This window comes from Dama dama, chromosome 26 (genome assembly GCF_033118175.1).
Source record: "Dama dama isolate Ldn47 chromosome 26, ASM3311817v1, whole genome shotgun sequence".
NCBI lineage: Eukaryota > Metazoa > Chordata > Mammalia > Artiodactyla > Cervidae > Dama > Dama dama.
In genome coordinates, this window is record NC_083706.1 from 30,892,485 (window position 1) to 30,910,457 (window position 17,973).

The 17,973-nt window shown below is 40.9% G+C and overlaps 1 protein-coding gene across 1 annotated transcript in view; it reads left to right on the top strand.

Annotated features, from left to right (window-relative positions):
• Nucleotides 1–17,973, top strand: part of ARFGEF3 (ARFGEF family member 3) — a 177,133-nt gene that overhangs the window by 67,998 nt on the left and 91,162 nt on the right. Inside the window, exons 5-6 of the mRNA XM_061130506.1 lie at nt 2,369–2,437; nt 15,551–15,673. Coding sequence (XP_060986489.1) covers nt 2,369–2,437; nt 15,551–15,673 — 192 coding nt within the window. The remainder of the gene's footprint in view (nt 1–2,368; nt 2,438–15,550; nt 15,674–17,973) is intronic.

The window sequence follows — 17,973 nt, forward strand, 5'->3', positions numbered from 1 at the left end:
ATTTACAGTGTTGTACCGCACAGTGAGCCAGTTATACATCCGCATTCACTATTTTTTAGATTCTGTTCCCATATAAGTCATTACAGGATATTGAATAGAGTTCCCTGTGCTATTTGGTTGGTCCTTATTAAATAAATTATCTATTCTATATATAGTAGTGTGTATATATATATGTCAGTCCCGGTCTCCCAATATATCCCTCCCCCCTCTCTCCCCTCAGTAACCACAAATTTATTTTCAACATCTGTGATTCAGCTTCTGTTTTGTAAATAGATTCATTTCTACCATTTCTTTAGATTCTACATATAAGTGATGTCATATAATATTTATCTTTCTCTGACTTACTTCACTCAATATGACGGTCTGTAGGTTCATCCATGTTGCAGATGTCCTTATTTCATTCTTTTTATGTCTAAGTAATATTCCATTGTAAATAGTTAAAAAGCCAAGAGCCCAGATGGGCCAATTTACCTCCCCATACCACCACTTCCACCAGGCACTCTCTCATACCCCCTACTTACCCGCCATGAAACATGGCATAGAAAAAAGAAATATCTCGAGAAAGAGAAGCCATTCAAGGCAGCAAGAAATCATAGTAAGAAAGCCTCATATGAGAAAGCTTTGAGGACCTTTCAGATACCCAGTGGATGTTAGAGTCTGATGGAAAGATTATAACCAGTAATTTATGAAACTCGTGCTTGCTCTGAAGCAAGTGAAACAAGGAGGTGCGTGAGAGGCCATTGCAGAGAGTGTGTTCGGGGGGGGCCACATGCCTGAGGGGGTGACATTTGAGCAGAGACTGCAAAGAAGCCACCAGATGACCCACGTGAGGAACAAGCATGGGAGGAGTGGAGGACAGGAGGGCGTCAGGCAGAGGTACCGTCACGTACAGAGACACTAAAAGACATGGCCTCTCCCCGGGCCAAATTAGGACCTCATGGCATTGCTGTCCTCAGCTTTCATCCCCTCTTGCATACCAGACCCCGACCCCCAAAAGATGGTCATCACACAAAAGAAAGCCTTTTCCCATGAGGCCACGGGGTAGTATTTCCCACAATGCCTCTTTCTCAGCCAGTGTGGCTTTCAGATGCTTTTTATCTGGAGTTGACTCTCAGCTATCAGGTGCCTTAAGGAGCAAAAGATGGAGGAGCAGACCCACAGTGAAGTTATCCAAGCTTGTGACTAAAATTGGCAAGAATTCCCTTTTTCCTTCTTTAATTATATACCTATTTGCTTTCTTTCAAGGTGTGACTGTTCCTGGGGCTGGCCTGGCTAGTAACTAAGACTGAGAGATTAGGAGAGGTTCTTTGTTCCATGGGACAGTTGTGCTTCTTGATGTGCTGACGAGCAGTGTGTCCTGATCTAGGCAAATATGCCAGGCTTCGTTGCTCTTTCATGAGTTAGGGAGAACCAGATGAGAAACCTCCTCTGAGGCTGCCACTGACTAGCCAAGCTGCAGACCACACATGGCTGTAGGGTTTGGGGATAGAGGAGCAGACACCAGCAGTTTCTTGTCTGGGACCACCTGCGAGATAATGTGTACCATCAGAAGCCAAATGGACAGGGGAGGGGCTAGCCTCTTATCTACAAAATTAGAAGCAGTTCTTAAAATGCCCTGAGCTTTTATTGATCTAGTCCCTAATAGCTCTACAAGTAGAAAGTGGAATTTTTAATGGTCCTTAAAGATCTTGTAAATGTCATCAACTCATTGTCTGTGTAACTTGGAGAATAGGGGAACTAATAAATAAGCCCCAGGTAGTGTTCTGAGGGAGGCAAAGCAAGAAAGAAGAAAGTGCCCATAGAAGACTGTCTAATCCCATGTGGATCTGAGAAGGTGATGGGAACAGAAAAATATAGTGACGCTTGAGTCTAGAAAGATATAGAGACAGTATTACATAGTCGGGCAGGGCACGCAGTCAGATTCAGCTCTACAGCTGGTGCCTATGTGACTTTGGGCAGCTTATTTAATGCTTCTGAGCTTCAGTTTCCTTACCAGTAAAATGAGGACAATAGTAATGACACTAGAAAATCAATTTAGGGAATTCATGTTCAGGACCTAGCACTGAGCCTGATTTTCTTTATTACTAGACAGACCTCCTGGAGTTGATGAGGAAAGCCATCTCTGGCCAGTCAGAACAGTTATTTCCTTGGGGAGAAGTTTTCAGCCTTTACTTTATTAGTCTCTATTTTATTGGGCAATGTGTGACCACTAATTAGAGAGCAGTGAGTGGGATAGAAACAAACATATGAAATAAAACAAAGAGCGAAAAAGTCATAAAACAAGACTGCATACGTGGCATGTGAAATGGAAGTTTAGAATTCTAACCCCTTATCTTTTTCTTCCTCCCCTCCTTCGCGGCTGTTAAAGGTTTTACTCTGCATCACCTACACTCCAACCTTTGACCTGAATGGTAGTGCAGTGCTGAAGATCGCGGAGGTAAGAACTCGCTCCCCTTGACCCTCGAGGTGCTTGTTTGTGCTGTCTGCTCCCAGCTGCTTTACCCCCACCCGGGAGAAATGCGGGGGTGGAGCTGAGCTGCAGCAGTGGGGTGAGCCCTTCTCTGATTGATCATTACTGTGGGGAATTTTCACTAAGGAGTTGATCTGTGGGAAGCAGGCTATGTGGGCCACTCCGTCAGTGCTCTGCATGCTCTGGTTTGCTTGACTTGAGGCTTTAACCGTGGAAATAACAGTACTGGTTCTCCTGACGCTGCTATACCTAGGTATTACACTCACTATTTCTCCTAAGATTAATTGAAGAGGATTTGATCTTTTTAAAAAATCGGTTTTAAAAAAACGAGCATGAGATTTAGGGATGGTGTTTATTGATTCAACTGCATCCCTGTCTCCTAAACTCTGATGAACGCATTTTATAACGATCGTTGGGGAACCTTCTCTTTTCTATCTGTATGCAGCCTAGAGTAATGTGTACCTTCAGCACTCCCAAGACCAAGAGTATGTCCAACAGAGAGCTTGGCTTCCTGAATGTCTGGCTCATGACTTTGGCTTTTGGACATGGCATCATACCAAAGGCGTGCTTAAAATAAATTTCCTTCCACCTCTTGAAAAGGATATCTTCAGGATTTATATGTTTTGACAAGAGTACACATGCAGACGTCAATGAGCCAATGATATTCTGAATTCTGAAATTATCCAGAAAAAGAAAACCTAGCTCTCAGTAGTCATGGTTATTTTTTTAAACTGTAATGATTACCATTTACTGAGTGTACCAGGTAGACGCTTAGCACTTTGGACATGTTTTCTTTTTTTCCTCTTTTTCTCATCATTGAGGTATAATCTGCAAAATGTTCAATGTTTCTATATGCATATACATTGTGGAATAATTGCCACAATCATGCTAATTAATATAGCCCTCCTCATACATGGTGAACATTATCATGAGTAGGATTTATGACTGATACATGATCTTTAGTGGTATTGTGTGGCATTGACTGAAATTGAGAAAATTATTTTTGAGCAGGTAGAACATTTTACATGTCAGTCAAAAGAAAAGTAGAGAGCTGACCCCTCACAATAATATAAATCAGTTCTCAAATGTGTATTTAGGTGGGTAGAAAGAATATTTTTCATTAGCATATTTGTATGTTTCACTGTATATAACTAAATAAATAGAATACCTGTCAGTATTTTTAGTTGAATTTTAAGATATACCCAGGGAGTGATCTTATCATTTGTAGGTTTGGGTTTTTTTTTTTAAAAATAGCTGTGGTAAGAACGGTTAACATGAGATCTTAACACACTTTGAGGTGTACAACTCAATAACATTAACCACAGTGCAGTGTTGTATGGCAGAGTCTAGAACTTGCTCATCGTGCATAACTGAGACTTTATACACATTGAGGAGTAACTGTCCATCTCCCCTTCCCCCTGTCCCCCCAGCAATCGCCGTTCTCCTCTCTGTTTCTAGGAGTGTAACTATTTTAGATACCCCACGCTGGTTTGCTTTTAAAATGACAAATGTAGTGTTTGGTCAGAGCAAGAACCAGGATTGGCGTGTGGGATGCTTGTTGGTTCTTTGCTGTATGAAGGACAAGACAGGAAATGCAGTGTGTTACTCACTGCCTAGCCCTTCCGCTGCCGAGGAGGGAGGTGGGGAAGGAAGACAGGCTGTTGCAGGACCCTCAGGATTGGGCAGGCCACCAGGGGTTCCCAGGCTCACTTTGAGAGGGAGGGTGCCTTTATCACCCTCACAGGGTTTTTGAATGAGAATCTGAAGGGATTTGTTATGTTTCTCGTTGTGGTCAAAAAGCTCATTGGGGTTTCCGTAAAAATAAAGGACACAGTTTTTATGTTCAGCAAGAACTTTATTGAACAACGGATTCACTGACCAAATTAACTTTTTGGCCAGCCCAACAATTCCCAAACAGCAGACTCACACTGCTATGGGCCACCCACGTCAAGGGTGTTCTCAGTGGGGATCCAGAAGCCAGAGTAGAGACTCAGCAGGCCTTTCTAGATAGAATGAAACATCAAAACACAGTGGTCTGAAGCACACACATACACACAGGGTGGTCTCTATAAGAACCTGTAAAGAAAAAATAATTTAAAAATCTCAACCCAAGAGCAATATACAGATAAAGGCATTGAGCATGGTGGTGAGCGCGTGGGCTCCAGAGACTGACTATGTTTGGGTATAAATCCTGGCTCTCCTGCCTCCCAGCAGGGTTGCCTTGGATACCTCCCTGAGTTTGTGTGTGTTCTCTGTGTAAAAGCAACGCTAAGGGCACCTGTCTCGCTATCTCAGTGTGTGGTTGTGCCAGTTAGACAAGAAAACTAGAACCCATGTAAAAAGCTTTCAGTGCAGGCGTAGTAAACACTGGGTTAAGGTTAGCTCCTGCTTTTCTGGAACAGCAGATTGATGACATCCAGCCTTCCGCTAAATAATGGTGATCCAGCCACGACCCTAAAGGGATGGGTCATCGACGGGGCTAGCTGCCTGAGACCCCGGTAGCAAGCTGACTTCCTCCACCTTCTTCTCCTACCTGCAGCCTACTGAGATCCCCCAGTTGGAAGAGTTTCCAGCAGAACATCAGCTTGAAGGTTCCAAAGCAGGGGTCAGACCTTCACAGAAAAATGCCTTACTTCCAGTGCTAGCTTTGACTTCTAGTTCAGGATGGGGGCTTGGGACTGTATTTCTCTGAAGGAAGGACTTGGTACGGAATCGTAAAAAGAACCTTTTCATCCGGTATTTGATAGTGGGGGCCCTCCCTTGACAGCATGCAGGATTCCAGAGGATGCTTTTAGGCTGTGCCTCAGCTACAGACCCGCCAGAAGGTCCTACTGCCTCCCTGCCCATGGTGAACCTTAACAGCTGAGACTGCAGGTTCTCCCAGGCCTAGCTTTGACGCCCAACTCCTGTCTGGTGACTGGACACAGGGCAGATGGTCCAGCATCAGCAGGGGGATGGAGAGTGCTTTGTAAGGACCATAGTCATCACCACTTCAAAGTGCTTTTGATAAATGGCAGTGTGCAGAATAGCTCCTCTGCGTTAGCCTGGACCCGGCATGGACACCCAGTTCAGGGGAGTAAGACTCCAGCTCTTGCAGCTGGCCAGCCCCTGGGGGAGGACGTCTGCACGCCGGTCTGCGAGAGAGGCAGTCATCCAGGAGCATCTCGAGCAGGCAGGTGCCAGTGCCAGGGCCTCACTTAATCCGGCAGCCCCGATCAAAAGCCCGTAATGGAAACACCCTGGAAACTGTTCTCCTGCCGAGAACAGTGGATCTTTTATCCACCAGACTTGGCTGCGACTCAGTATACTTCCCTCAGGTATTAGCTAAGAGTTCTGGGTTCACTGCTTGCTGTGGCCATTCCCTCTCAGAACTGATCATTCTGAGGAGGCTTGAAAACATAACATCGCTTGTAGTGACAAGAGATAACTACAGGGGGCTTCCCTGGTGGCTCAGGAGTAAAGAATCCGCCTGCCAGTGCAGGAGACACAGGTTCGATCCCAGGTCCAGGAAGATCCCATACAGAGCAGTTAAGCCCACAACTATTGAGCCTCTGCTCTAGAGCCTGAGAGCCGCAACCATGGAGCCCACATGCCACAGCTACTGAATCCTGAATGCCCTAGAGCATGCTCTGCAACAAGAGAAGAAGCCAGTGCAATGAGAAAGCCCGTGCACTGCAACTACGGGGTAACCCCCGCTTGCCGCAACTAGAGAAAGCCCAGACAGCAGTGAAGACCCAGCATAGCCAAAGATAAAGAGAGACAAGTGCTTATGCTCAAAGTGTCACATGGCTGCCTTTAATACATATTTAGTGCTTACTCTCTGCGAGGCACCATTGTAAGAATTTTCTCTGTATTAAATCATATCAACTGCACAACAGTACTGTGAAGCAGGAGCTATTGATTATCCATGTTTTACAGATAAGGCAGCTGGCACAGAGAGAGATCCACTGACTTTCCAAGCCACACAGCTAGGAAGTGATAGGACCAGGAAGCAAGACTGAGCTTTCAGTCTCTACACTCTACACTCTGTACACACACACACACACACACACCCTTTATACAGTCTGGTCATGGAAGAGCCACTTACAGGGACCCTTAACGCTTGCCTCATGGAAATTGGTGGTAATCCTCCAAGGGGCTGCCTCTCCCTTCATCCAGACCATTCCTGGGGTGAGCACCCTGCAGACACAGCATTGATCTTGCCTTTTATCTTTAAAACAGATCTTTTTATGAAGGGAATACTGTGCCTAAGTTCACTACAAACGATGACTGAACATCAGAACAAGAGACAGGCTTCCACAAGGTTGCATAGGTTCCTAAATAAGACTGGTTATTTTCAGTAGTTACTTGATTAAATTTTGACTTCTCTTTACCCTCCCAAAATGAATTCTCTTATGTATGGGCTACTTACAGTTACATAACATTGGAGGCCCTACTTTTATGTTGGTGGTTTTCCTCAAAGCCTGCATATTTGAATCACCTGGGAAGTATTAGTGAAAATAAGATGCCTAGGGTCACCTTAGGAATTCTGAGTGTTTTGATCTTGAAGGGACCTGGGTGTACAAATTTTGTGAAGCCCCTGGTTGATCCCTGGGAAGGGAATGGCAACCCACTCCACTATTCTTGCCTGGAGAATCCCATGGACAGAGGAGCCTGGCAGGCTCCATGGGGTTGCAAAGAGTCAGAAATGACTGAGTGACTAACATTTGCACTTATCACTTTCACTGGCTGATTCTACTGTAGAAGTCCAGTTGAGAATCACTGCTCTGATAGTTACTGTTCTCTCCAACAAGCCGTGATGTAAAACCATATTGAAAGGAGTTGTGAGGCTCTGCAACCTCAAGTGTGATCAACTTGGCAGATGCCTGGGAGCTTATTAGAAATGCAGATCCTTGAACCCCAACCCAGACCTCTGAATAAGAATCTGCCTTGTAATAAGATATCCCATGTGATTCATAAGCGTATTAAACTTTGAGAATCACTGCCATAAGTGAATATTGGTATAGTCTCATTAAAATGAGATCTAAAGATAGTGTCCTGCTGAGACCTAGGTGAGAGCTGTCATACCTCTCTGCCATGGAGAATCGAGCCACCCCCATGAAGTAGGGACTCCCACCAGCGATAACATCCTCTTAATGGTGGCCACCTTGTAAGTGCAGGATTTTGATTCTTCTAATTTCCCTTGTCTTTCTTCATGTTCTGCTAAACCCTGTCTCCCTCCCATTTGTCATTACTTGATATACTTCAAGCATATTTCTTAAATGCTTTTAATGATTTAATCTGCCACTGTTCCTTCTGAGTGTATGTTTTCACCAATAAGGCCCACTGTTAACTTGTAAAAATATGCCTCCTACCCCAATCCATACTTATATAATCTGGCATAAGACAAATATGGAATAGATCTATTTATATGAAAAGCCTAAGAACAACTTATAAATATAAGCTTGTTGAAAAAAAAATGTGCACAATGTGAGAGTTGGGAGTTAAGTATTATTTGGGGCAAAATGAGGACTGTAGCCTGGGACACAAAATCTCAGATAGCTCTGGGAAATTGCTCTGAGGAGGTGAGGGGAGGGGCTCAGATATATAGGAGTTTGCAACAAAGGGCAGGTAGTCGGGAACATCAAAAGATTGTTGTTAATTTAAAGAAACCAGATATGTCAAGTTAAGGAATTTAGAGCTCTTCTAGGTATGTGAAGATGCTGGAGTCTAGGCTCACTGAATTCATTTGTTTGATAAGTGCCTCACCTATCTGGGGCCAGTATCCTGTGTTTCCACATCCTGAGTTTCCTTAGGGCTCACCGTGGGGAGTGGCTGCAGTTTGACGGCTGTGAAATGGCAGGTGTTCGAGAGAATACCCCAGGGTTCACCAGGGCATCATCCGTGGTGGCTGCAGTTGCCAGTCACTGTGACATCCTTGTTCCCTGATGGCAGGAAATATTCCATTTCTCAAGTTTATGGATCAGTAGTTACAGATTGTAGATTATTAAGTGAATGATGCTTGTGTAATTTAAGAAAGGATAGTAGTAGAGTTATTTGAAATCATTATTTACTTCAGATACACCTGATAGGAATAAGTATTTTTCTTACTTTGCCTTTGTTGTGTATTTCCTCAAATTGGCAAAATAGCTTACAGCCCTTTGTTGTTTCACCATGGAAATGCTTAAGAAATAATTTTTCATCTACAAGAAGAATGAACTACAAAGGAGACTGCCCCAAAAATAATGGTATTCTGTAGACATAGTGAGGCCCAGTGATTTTGTGGGTTCTCACATGCTTTCCACCTGCTAATTTAGCCTTTGAAAAATCTGCATCTCTATTTTTAAAGCAGGACATTTCAGCCTAAAACTGCCACTTAGCTCTTGGAAACTTTCTTGATTGTAGTTGAATTTCTTATAAAAATAAGTTTTTCACTTAAAAAAATCTTTTCTCCTATTGTCACTTTAGATATAGCTAGGGAAACAATTTATAAAAACACCTTAAAATAAATCATTTAAATCACCTCTGGAAATATTGGGGGAAGAATTCACACATTCTTTTTTCTTACTCTGGTCTGCACTGACTATTTACTCAGGAACATTGCTTACCCTGGAACCTGTTGATCAGGAAGTGAAATGTGTACTTAAGTATGAAAAATGATGCTATTTTTCTAAGGTACTGCTGAAACTATAAAAGGATCATTAAGCTCTGAAAATGTAAATAAGAGGGCAGCCTTCATTTGTGTGTCTAACTTTAACTTGCTTAATTAAATGGCAGTGATGACAGTTTTTCAGAATAGGGTGTTCTGTGATGCAGGAGAAATAAGAAATATGAAACGAATTTAGAATTGGACAGCTATGAAACAGCCAACATGTTTTCTGTTTAATTTCATGAATGATCATTACTAAAACTCCATATGGATACAAAATTCTTTTATTGGATGAAAACGAGACCCTTATTATTTCTCTTACTATTATGTTCAAGTTAGCAGACGTGTTGAGTGTTCTGATTAAGTTACCTTAATATAGGAAAAACTGTCAGAGTAAAAATCGCCAGGGCCTTAGGGTTAAGGGAAGAGGTGATGCCATAGCCTGAAGCTCTGTGAAGCTGAATTGAAGATGGTTAATGAGATTATTGTTTCATTGGTAAGATTAGGGCATATTCTCATGCCTGGTAAAGGCTGCTCTGTGGGATTTTTCTACATGAGAAAGCCTCATTTATAAATATTTATTTGCTGGTTTGATCTTAGTCATGGAAAACTCCTAGTCTTTGATCCTATAGCATATTATCAAGCTCAAGCAAAGTCTTTCTCAAAGACCTTTTCTTTTTTTTTTTCTCTCTTTAAGATTTTACTTTCAGGAATCTCCCATTTTCATTCCATCCATCCTCCATCCCTTAATTCCAAAACAGTAGTTAATAATGGTAACTACTGATGGTTGCGTTCCTAGGGCATGTCAATAAGTAGTATTTCCCACACATCCTCTTTTGATCTTTACCATAACCCAACTATATAAAGAATCCCAAAGAAAGGGAGGTCAGTTTGCTTGCCCAGTGACTTTAGGTCAGGAAGACCCTAAGGTGGGTGGGAGGAAGGGGTCTCTGGGCTGAAGTCTGATTGTTGCACCCACTCCACTGTCGACATGCTTTCTTTGTAAGCAGGTCAGCAGCACAGCTCCTTCCACAGCCATCTGGACTTGTTTTATGTTGATTTGTTCATAAATAGAAAACAGTATTGAAAAAAATTTAGATATTCAAATTCAGACTTTTATATTTCAAATATGTGCCATTAATCACTATGCTATATTGCCTCCAAGATACCCTCAGTCTTAGAAATGTTAGTGAAATCTTGCCATATTAGTGTAGGAACCAACTGAAATTCTTGAGATTCTTATCTGCTTTACCAAGGCATTTAGAGAATGACTGTATGGTGGTTTTACATGTGAAGCAGAAGTACTGATGCATTTTACATTTTTTGTGACCATAGATTAAAGTGATCATTAGGCATATGCCACTTGTTTGGGTATCTTTACACATTGATACTCAGTTTATCTTTTCTGAGCATTTGATTACCGTCAGGAAGTTTAACACAGTTTCACTTGTTACCCCCAGGGAACTTAAAAAACACTGAAAATCAAGACCTGCTGCCAAAGGTTCTGATATAATGGTTCTAGGTATCACTAAAGAATTTTTTTAATTGGGCTGACTTCCCATTAAATATTCAGTGATTCTAGTGATTCTTTTCTTTTAACTCTGCCCAGTGATAGCATTATTTCTGAGCCATACCTTGAATAAGATATTTTACAATTTAGGAGCTGAAGGTCTCCAGATATAATCCAGGAAAATGGACCAGGTCACCTGTGTACTTTTTATCTTGGAAGCATCTTATTTGTCATGTTCCCTTTAGGACTGGGAGGGGTAGCCCTACCTCTTGGCAAAATAATCAGCCAAGGGAGCTGGCCCATTGCTTTAAACCAGCTGAGGCTACTGGAGTGAGGAAACCCCATTCTAAGGAGCTTCTCCACTTTTCCTTCCAGAAATTCCTTCCTTCCTCATAGGCCAGTCTCTCTGCTGACTCTGGTTTGACTCCTGTGGGGTGTCTGTTCTTTGGTTACTTACTGCCAGAGATGGGCATTGAGCAAACTAGTCCTTTGCAAGAAATTCAGCACTTTCTTTAACCTCTGACTTGCGTGGCTCTTGAACAACTTATCCAGAGCTAGAAGACACATGGACCAATGCAGGGGTCCCCTCTGCTTCATTTTGGGTTGGTTCACTGGACAGAGGTTCGAGTTTGGTAGACCTTCTGTAGATGAAGCAGAAGGCTCTGCCCAAAAAGGGGCAGGAATTGATGGGTTACGGTGTCCTAAGCTATTTTAATGTGCCAGCTGAAACCAAGAAAAACACGAAGGAGGAAAAACAAAGTCATAGTCAGTTTTTTTAATAACCCTGGGCACTTTAAGAATTTCCTTGTAAGTTGAGATCCAAAAGGAAAACCAGCAACTTTCCCTACCTAAGCATGAGACTAGATTTACTTACATAGCTATTTCTTAATGATAATAAAGCAACTCCAGTTTGCTCTGTCTGTGTGTATGTATGTGCGTATGCCTGTGTGCTTGCATTTGATGAGGTGCCTCCTGTCACATACCCACCTGTTACTGCTATTTACTTGGAAACAGCAGAGCTACTGCTGTTACCATGATGCAATGTAGAGTTTAGACTTATAGTAATAATCAAAATTTCTGTTGATCCTACTGTGATCAGCAAACATTCACGTAAGAGACATTTGTGCTTTTTTGTAGCTTAATTTCTGATCCTATCTCTTATTTACCATAAATTGTCATCTCCATAAAAATTTTCCAATCAGAAACATACCAGCTCTGCTCTTGACTAACAGTCAGTACCATGCACTGTTTTAACAAAGCTATGCTGCTAACCCCATTCAGATAGGAAAGAGAAGGTAAAAGCACAGTTCAATAAAGTGAAGATCATATGCACTTTGTAAAGCTAAGCAAACTTCTACTGTGGCAGCTTCTTTACATGTATCATCCCTTTGGTGAATGTGTAGTGACTATCTGGTACATTCCACCATGCTGCTTCATGTTTAATAATAGTGATTCCACCGTGGCTGTAACCTAGTACTGTTATTTATCAGTCTACTGACTTGATAATCAAAATTTGCATTGCTTATGTATGGCTTGCAGACTTGTGTTTCCTTGTTCTTTTTCCTTCTGCTTTGGGGTCTGTTTTGCATCATTAACGATGTGTGTTTTCCCCCTCAGTTGTGTTTCGCATGCCATAAAGCTGGATGTCCACAAATGCATGAAATGATCAAAATGTCCCTTACGACACTCCTCACTGCCCTGTGTCTTCGCGCCTTCCCTGACAGTCCAGGGCCGGTGGCTTCTCCCAAGGTATTTGACTTGCCCTTTGAGCCTCTGGTCGAGGTGCAGAACTGAGGCTTCTGAAGTGTCAGTTCTGCACCACAAAAGCAAAGGGCTTGGGGAGATAGAACTGATATTGGAGATATGAAAAGAAATTGACGTGTCCCTTCCCAGAAACTCAGCCTGATTTTGGACATGGTGTTCTCTGAGCTTCTCTGATTCAATGTGCTCATCTTAGCCCTGTCCTGAGGTAGGGGAAGAAAGACATTCACAAAATGAAAAATCACTGGCCTTGAATTACAGTGTTCAGGTTTATTATGGAAAACCTAATTCTGCAGACCTTACTGATTTACCAATTTATTATTAATACAACAAGTTTAAGAAACTTTTCTTTAAAGGATGTCAAGATAGCTGATAAAGCATCTCTTTCTGAGTACCTGAAGAAAGTGATATTATCAGTTACATGATCATTTTTAAGTTTAAAAGGATACCCTTTGTCATATTCAGTATTTATATTCACAACGTTAGTAGAATGAGCTCCTTAGATTAATCTTTTTTCAAAGCAGATTAAACATGCCTACCTTTCCCTTTATAAAATGCCTCTTGTAGTAAGTCATGTCCCATTTTGTATGTGTAATAACAACACCTAAACATTAAAAATGGTGGTAACATTAAAAAGTCATAGAAATATATTTATGAAATTCATTGACAGCACTGTTTGTGTTTCTTCAGATCCCATTCTTCATGCATGTGTTCTTTCTTGAGTCTAAACGGACTGATAGTTTTTTAAAGCAGGCTATAAATGGCTCTCCATATTCAGGAAAATCATGTTTATATTAAGTGCGTAGTTCAGCTCTCCAGATAGTTAATCTCATCTTTAATGCTTCTAAGCTTAAAATTCCCCCTTAAATTTATAATGTCAAAGCTTAGAGAGCTTAAAGATCAACAGTTATAAAGACTTCTTGGGAGAGTATAAGATTTAAAGAAAACTGTTAGATCTTAAGGTATAAATAATATGAGTGTGCCTAATTACACTGTGGAGAATTTGGTTTCATCATAGTGAAATATCACACTCAGATGTATTTTCACAATTTTTAAACTATTTCATCACATGCAAAAGTAAAAGTCTTTCAAGATTAAAACACTTTTTTTCTAAGTACATATAAATTCTACTTTCAGGTACATTATAATCCATGATTGTTTGAGAAAAAGACCTTAAAACTAATATACCCTAAAATGGTAACTTGACAAATATATATTTTGGAACTTGCTCTTATTTTTTAACTTAATCTAAGCCAACTTCCAAATACATTTTTGAGTTTTCACGGCTCATTTGGAATATTAAGCATTCAATAGAAGGTAAATTAAACTGCTAGGAAATATGTACTCTTACCTAGTTAATTTTACAAAAAGATTGTTAATAATGAGGCCTAACAGAAAGGTCCAGCTTAAGCAGTAGCAGCAGCAAAGGTTCACATTGAGTTTCTCTCCCATCTCAGCTATCAGTCATCAAATTAAACTTGCCATCCCTGGAGGAGGAAATGGCAACCCACTCTAGTATTCTTGCCTGGAGAATCCCATGGACAGAGGAGCCTGGTAGGCTGTAGTCCATGGGGTCGCCAAGAGTCGGACACAGCTGAGCAAGTTCACTTTTACTTTGGGTGAGAACCCTGTTATTTTCATTGTAGACTTGAAGTTACTCCTAGAAAAATAATCGAGGTATATTAAATCCCTACCCCCTTTTTTTCTTTTTTTTAAACTTTATTTTTGGCTGTGCTGCGGCTCAGGCTTTTCTCTAGTTGTGGTGCACAGGCTTCTCACTGCAGTGGTTTCTGTTGTTATGGAGCCTGGGCTCTAGGGTGCTCTGGCTTCATTAGTTGCAGGTCCCAGGCTCTAGAGCACTGGCTTAATAGTTTTGGTACACAGGCGTAGCTGCTCTGCAGCATGTGGGATCTTCCCAGATGAGGAATTGAACCCATGTCTCCTGCATTGGCAGAAAGATTCTTTATCACTGAGCCACCAGGGAAGCCCCCCCCCCCCCCCCGCCCTTTTCCTTTTTGTGGGACTAAATATGCTTGGGAAATGAAAAGGATGACATACGTTATGGAGAGGAAAAAGTGGGAAAATTTTTAAAGCATGCATTTATTGTCAATGCCCATTCCTATAGCTTCTAAAAGAATTAGAGGCAATAAAATCTGAAAAGCTGTGCCATTTAACATCGTTACCATCAAATGAGGGGTTTTTTCCCCCCCAAATTGGGACTTCTCCATGCTGCAGCCTTCAGGGAGTTGTCTAATGTTCAACTAGACATTCAGACTTGCAAGGCCCTAGTGGATCACAACTGGCTTTATGTTCGCTTAGCAGAATCTAGGACAGGGAACAGAGACAGGGCACCGGCAGGCATTTATCTTTCACAGGAGTCCTTGCTGCGGTCCAGAGGCCAGTCTGTGGCTCTCAAATGTCAGCTTAGGAGCAAAAAGATAAGAGCCGTCTCTGTGGGTGCAGGGTCACCTTGGCTTTGGAGCCCCAGGTTTCAACTGTGTAGGAACCAATATTCTGTAACAGCTCCATGAGCTGAGCTGGCAGAGTTCCCTCAGTGGGTATACAGAATCAGTGACAAGAGCTTCCCAAGGAAACTTCTCACCAGGTTTTTATAGTTTGTTCACAGTTTTCTAAATTCAGATGCAGCTTAGTAATCGGGAAAACATTTTTACCCTAAGTCATACTGCCTAGTAACACAGCTGATGTGTCCCACCTTTATCAGATTTCCAAAAGAGCACAGAAAGTTAATCCAAGGTCAGCCTTGTCCATAGAGGAGAAAGGGATTCATTAACCCTTTTCCCCAACTCAGGAGTTAATGAATTCTGTTCCTATTTTGCCATGGAGAGAACTTTTCCTGACTAATTTCCAGCCACCTGAGTTTGTTTTGGATAGAACTGTTTGGCATATCTAAAAATTACTCATTTGCATTCTTCTGTGATGCTCAGAATGGGAAGCTTCGAAGAGTGATTGTCTTTAGGGAAAGATTACTTTTCCACTATGATTAAAAACAAATTCCCAGGGACTTAAAATATTTAACAGTACTCATTGATAACTAGCCCTATATCAGGCTGACTTTCTACGTAAGAGGGAATTTAACATCCCCTCCGATTACTTCCAGAGCATGTTGGTGAAGAACTGGTATCTACAGAGTGTGTATGTTGCTGTCTTCTTTCCTCACCAGGTGTGCATTGAAACATACATATGTAGCTGTCACCAGCGTAGCATAAACACCGCGGTGCGGGCAACTCTCAGCCAAATGCTGAGTGACCTGACTTTACAGCTACGGCAAAGGCAGGAGAACACGGTGAGCCTCTCGGATCCCACACGTGCACCCGGTCTTGCCAGTGACTCTGTGTCATCGCGTGACGAGTGTCCCACATCCTCTGTGCTTGCCCCTCCCCCACCAGGGCTGCTTCCTACTCAAACATTAGGAAGGGCTGGCTTGGTCCACTTGAACTTTTATTTATATAAATTAAACTCTTTAAATATGTTTTTGCCTGTTTCCCTCCAAAGTTTAAAGAGAGGTTTTTTTTTTTCCTTGTGTTTAGGTCATCGTGTTAAGTCATTATTTTAAACCTCACTTTTCTTTTAAAATCGTGTTCTAAACATCGCAGGTTGAACAATTTTATATAAAAATATTGTGATGTATTAACAAGCACTGAAGTAAATTCAAAATTAAGAAAAATTACTGGCAGTTAATTACGCACCTTGAGACTTGGGGTACATGTTTCTCTTTGTGAAATAAAAGACTGTGGCAGTGAAGAAGCTGAATTTATCTTCTCTCTGTCATCAGAGCCCACTTGAGCTTTTTGCTCTTAACTTGAGCAGATTGTTTAAAATGAGCATTCCTGGGAAAAAATGTAAATGTAATCGGCTTCTTGTATATATTATCTTCTGCGAATGTTAATGAGGAGATGATTCCTCTTCAAAACTGGTGGTTGTTTTTTTTTTTTTTTTAGAAAAAGTCTGTCTCTAATAATTGAGATTAAAATTTTTTAAAATCTGCAAAAAGTATTCTGAATGAACACTTGTTATTATTTTAGAATAGGATATCTCCAGCGGCAATCCAGAATATCTCAGAAATTAATTTTATAGAAATGAAGAGTTCATGTTTAACTTTAACTATTTCTGACTTTTAACTTCAGTTATTTTCTAATTTTTAGAAAATTATGGAGTTGAGTGAAACAGTAGAGATTATCTGGTCAAATTATTTTATTCCTCAGAAAAACAAGTGGGGAAGATGAAGCCCAGAGAGGTGAAATTGAAATCTAGAGTTAATGAGCTTATCAGTGAAAGAGCCAGAACAAATGCCCTGGTCTCCTTCCTGAGTCCAGTCCAAGTTATTAACATGTGATCTGGCAGCCAGTGTTTAAAAAAATAAAACACTAATCTGAAAAAAAAAAACTGATTTTTTTGTTTGCTATATCTAAAGCCTAAATTTCTATTAAAAATTGTTTAAACTTGAGATATTTTTATTACATTAGCTTTTTTTGTTAAAAACTATTGTTTAAACTATTTTGTTTATACTAGGGTTTTGAATATGATGCTGTAGAAATATTAGTTTAAAAGAAATTCAAGTCTGTAAGTAGAAAGTATTAAAAGAAAAAAGTATTTTTAATGGAAACAAACCTAAAATGTTGAGAGTCCTTATATTAGTATCCAATCACGTTCCATCCTTGCTAGATGGCAATGTGATGTGAAATACTATAACAATGTTGTTTTAAGATGAAGCATTAAAATGACACTTTGTCATCTCAAAGTGATTTCAATTATATTAGTTTATTTAATCATACTTTGAAATTTTTAAGTAGAAGAATTTTAGGTTTTAAGTAAAAAGACCGATTTCTAGCTCATCTTGCTCTTCTGTTAGAGTGACAGGTAAGATGACAGGTATAGTTGCAGAGGTCTGATAAAACTGGAAGGCTGTGTGCCTGTATCCTGTGTATGATGTAGCTAATCAGCCTTCTGGGCCTGCTTGTCACTGACCATCTGGACTCACCCTATCCGGGGGCAAGATCCCAAATTAGATAGAAAATTAGTGTTTCCTGTTAATTTCCTTTCTATTACTCAGTAGGTCCCTGGAGATGTTTTTGTGTCCCAGAAAAACATGATTCTCAGGATGCTAACATTTGAAGTACATTTGAAGTCTAGTAGAGGGAGACATAAGTTTTACTACCTAAGAATGGTTATTGAAAAAAGCTATTACAGGGGAATGGTCCGTAGGAATGGTGAGGCTGCGTGTCCTCCCATGGGACACTAGCATTACTTGGAGAAGATGTGTATAGTGCTTAGCATGACCCATCACTGGAAACACATCACAAGCCATCTCAGAATTAGAAAGACTTAAAGACAGTGGAAAGAAAATAAATCTAGAATGCCAAAAGCTTAGCATGAAGTGTGTCATCAACTTAATGTCTAGCCCCTCCCCATCCCTATGCCCAGGGCAGATTACTCAGTTTAATTTTGTTTTGTATCCTTAGAAACCCTGAGTTTACTATCAAGCGTTATTACTGAATTATTTCAATGACAAAAGCCATTGTTAAATTATTGTTAAGCATTTTAAAAAGAAAAAATGCCATATGTAAATATCTGGGGAGTAGGAGA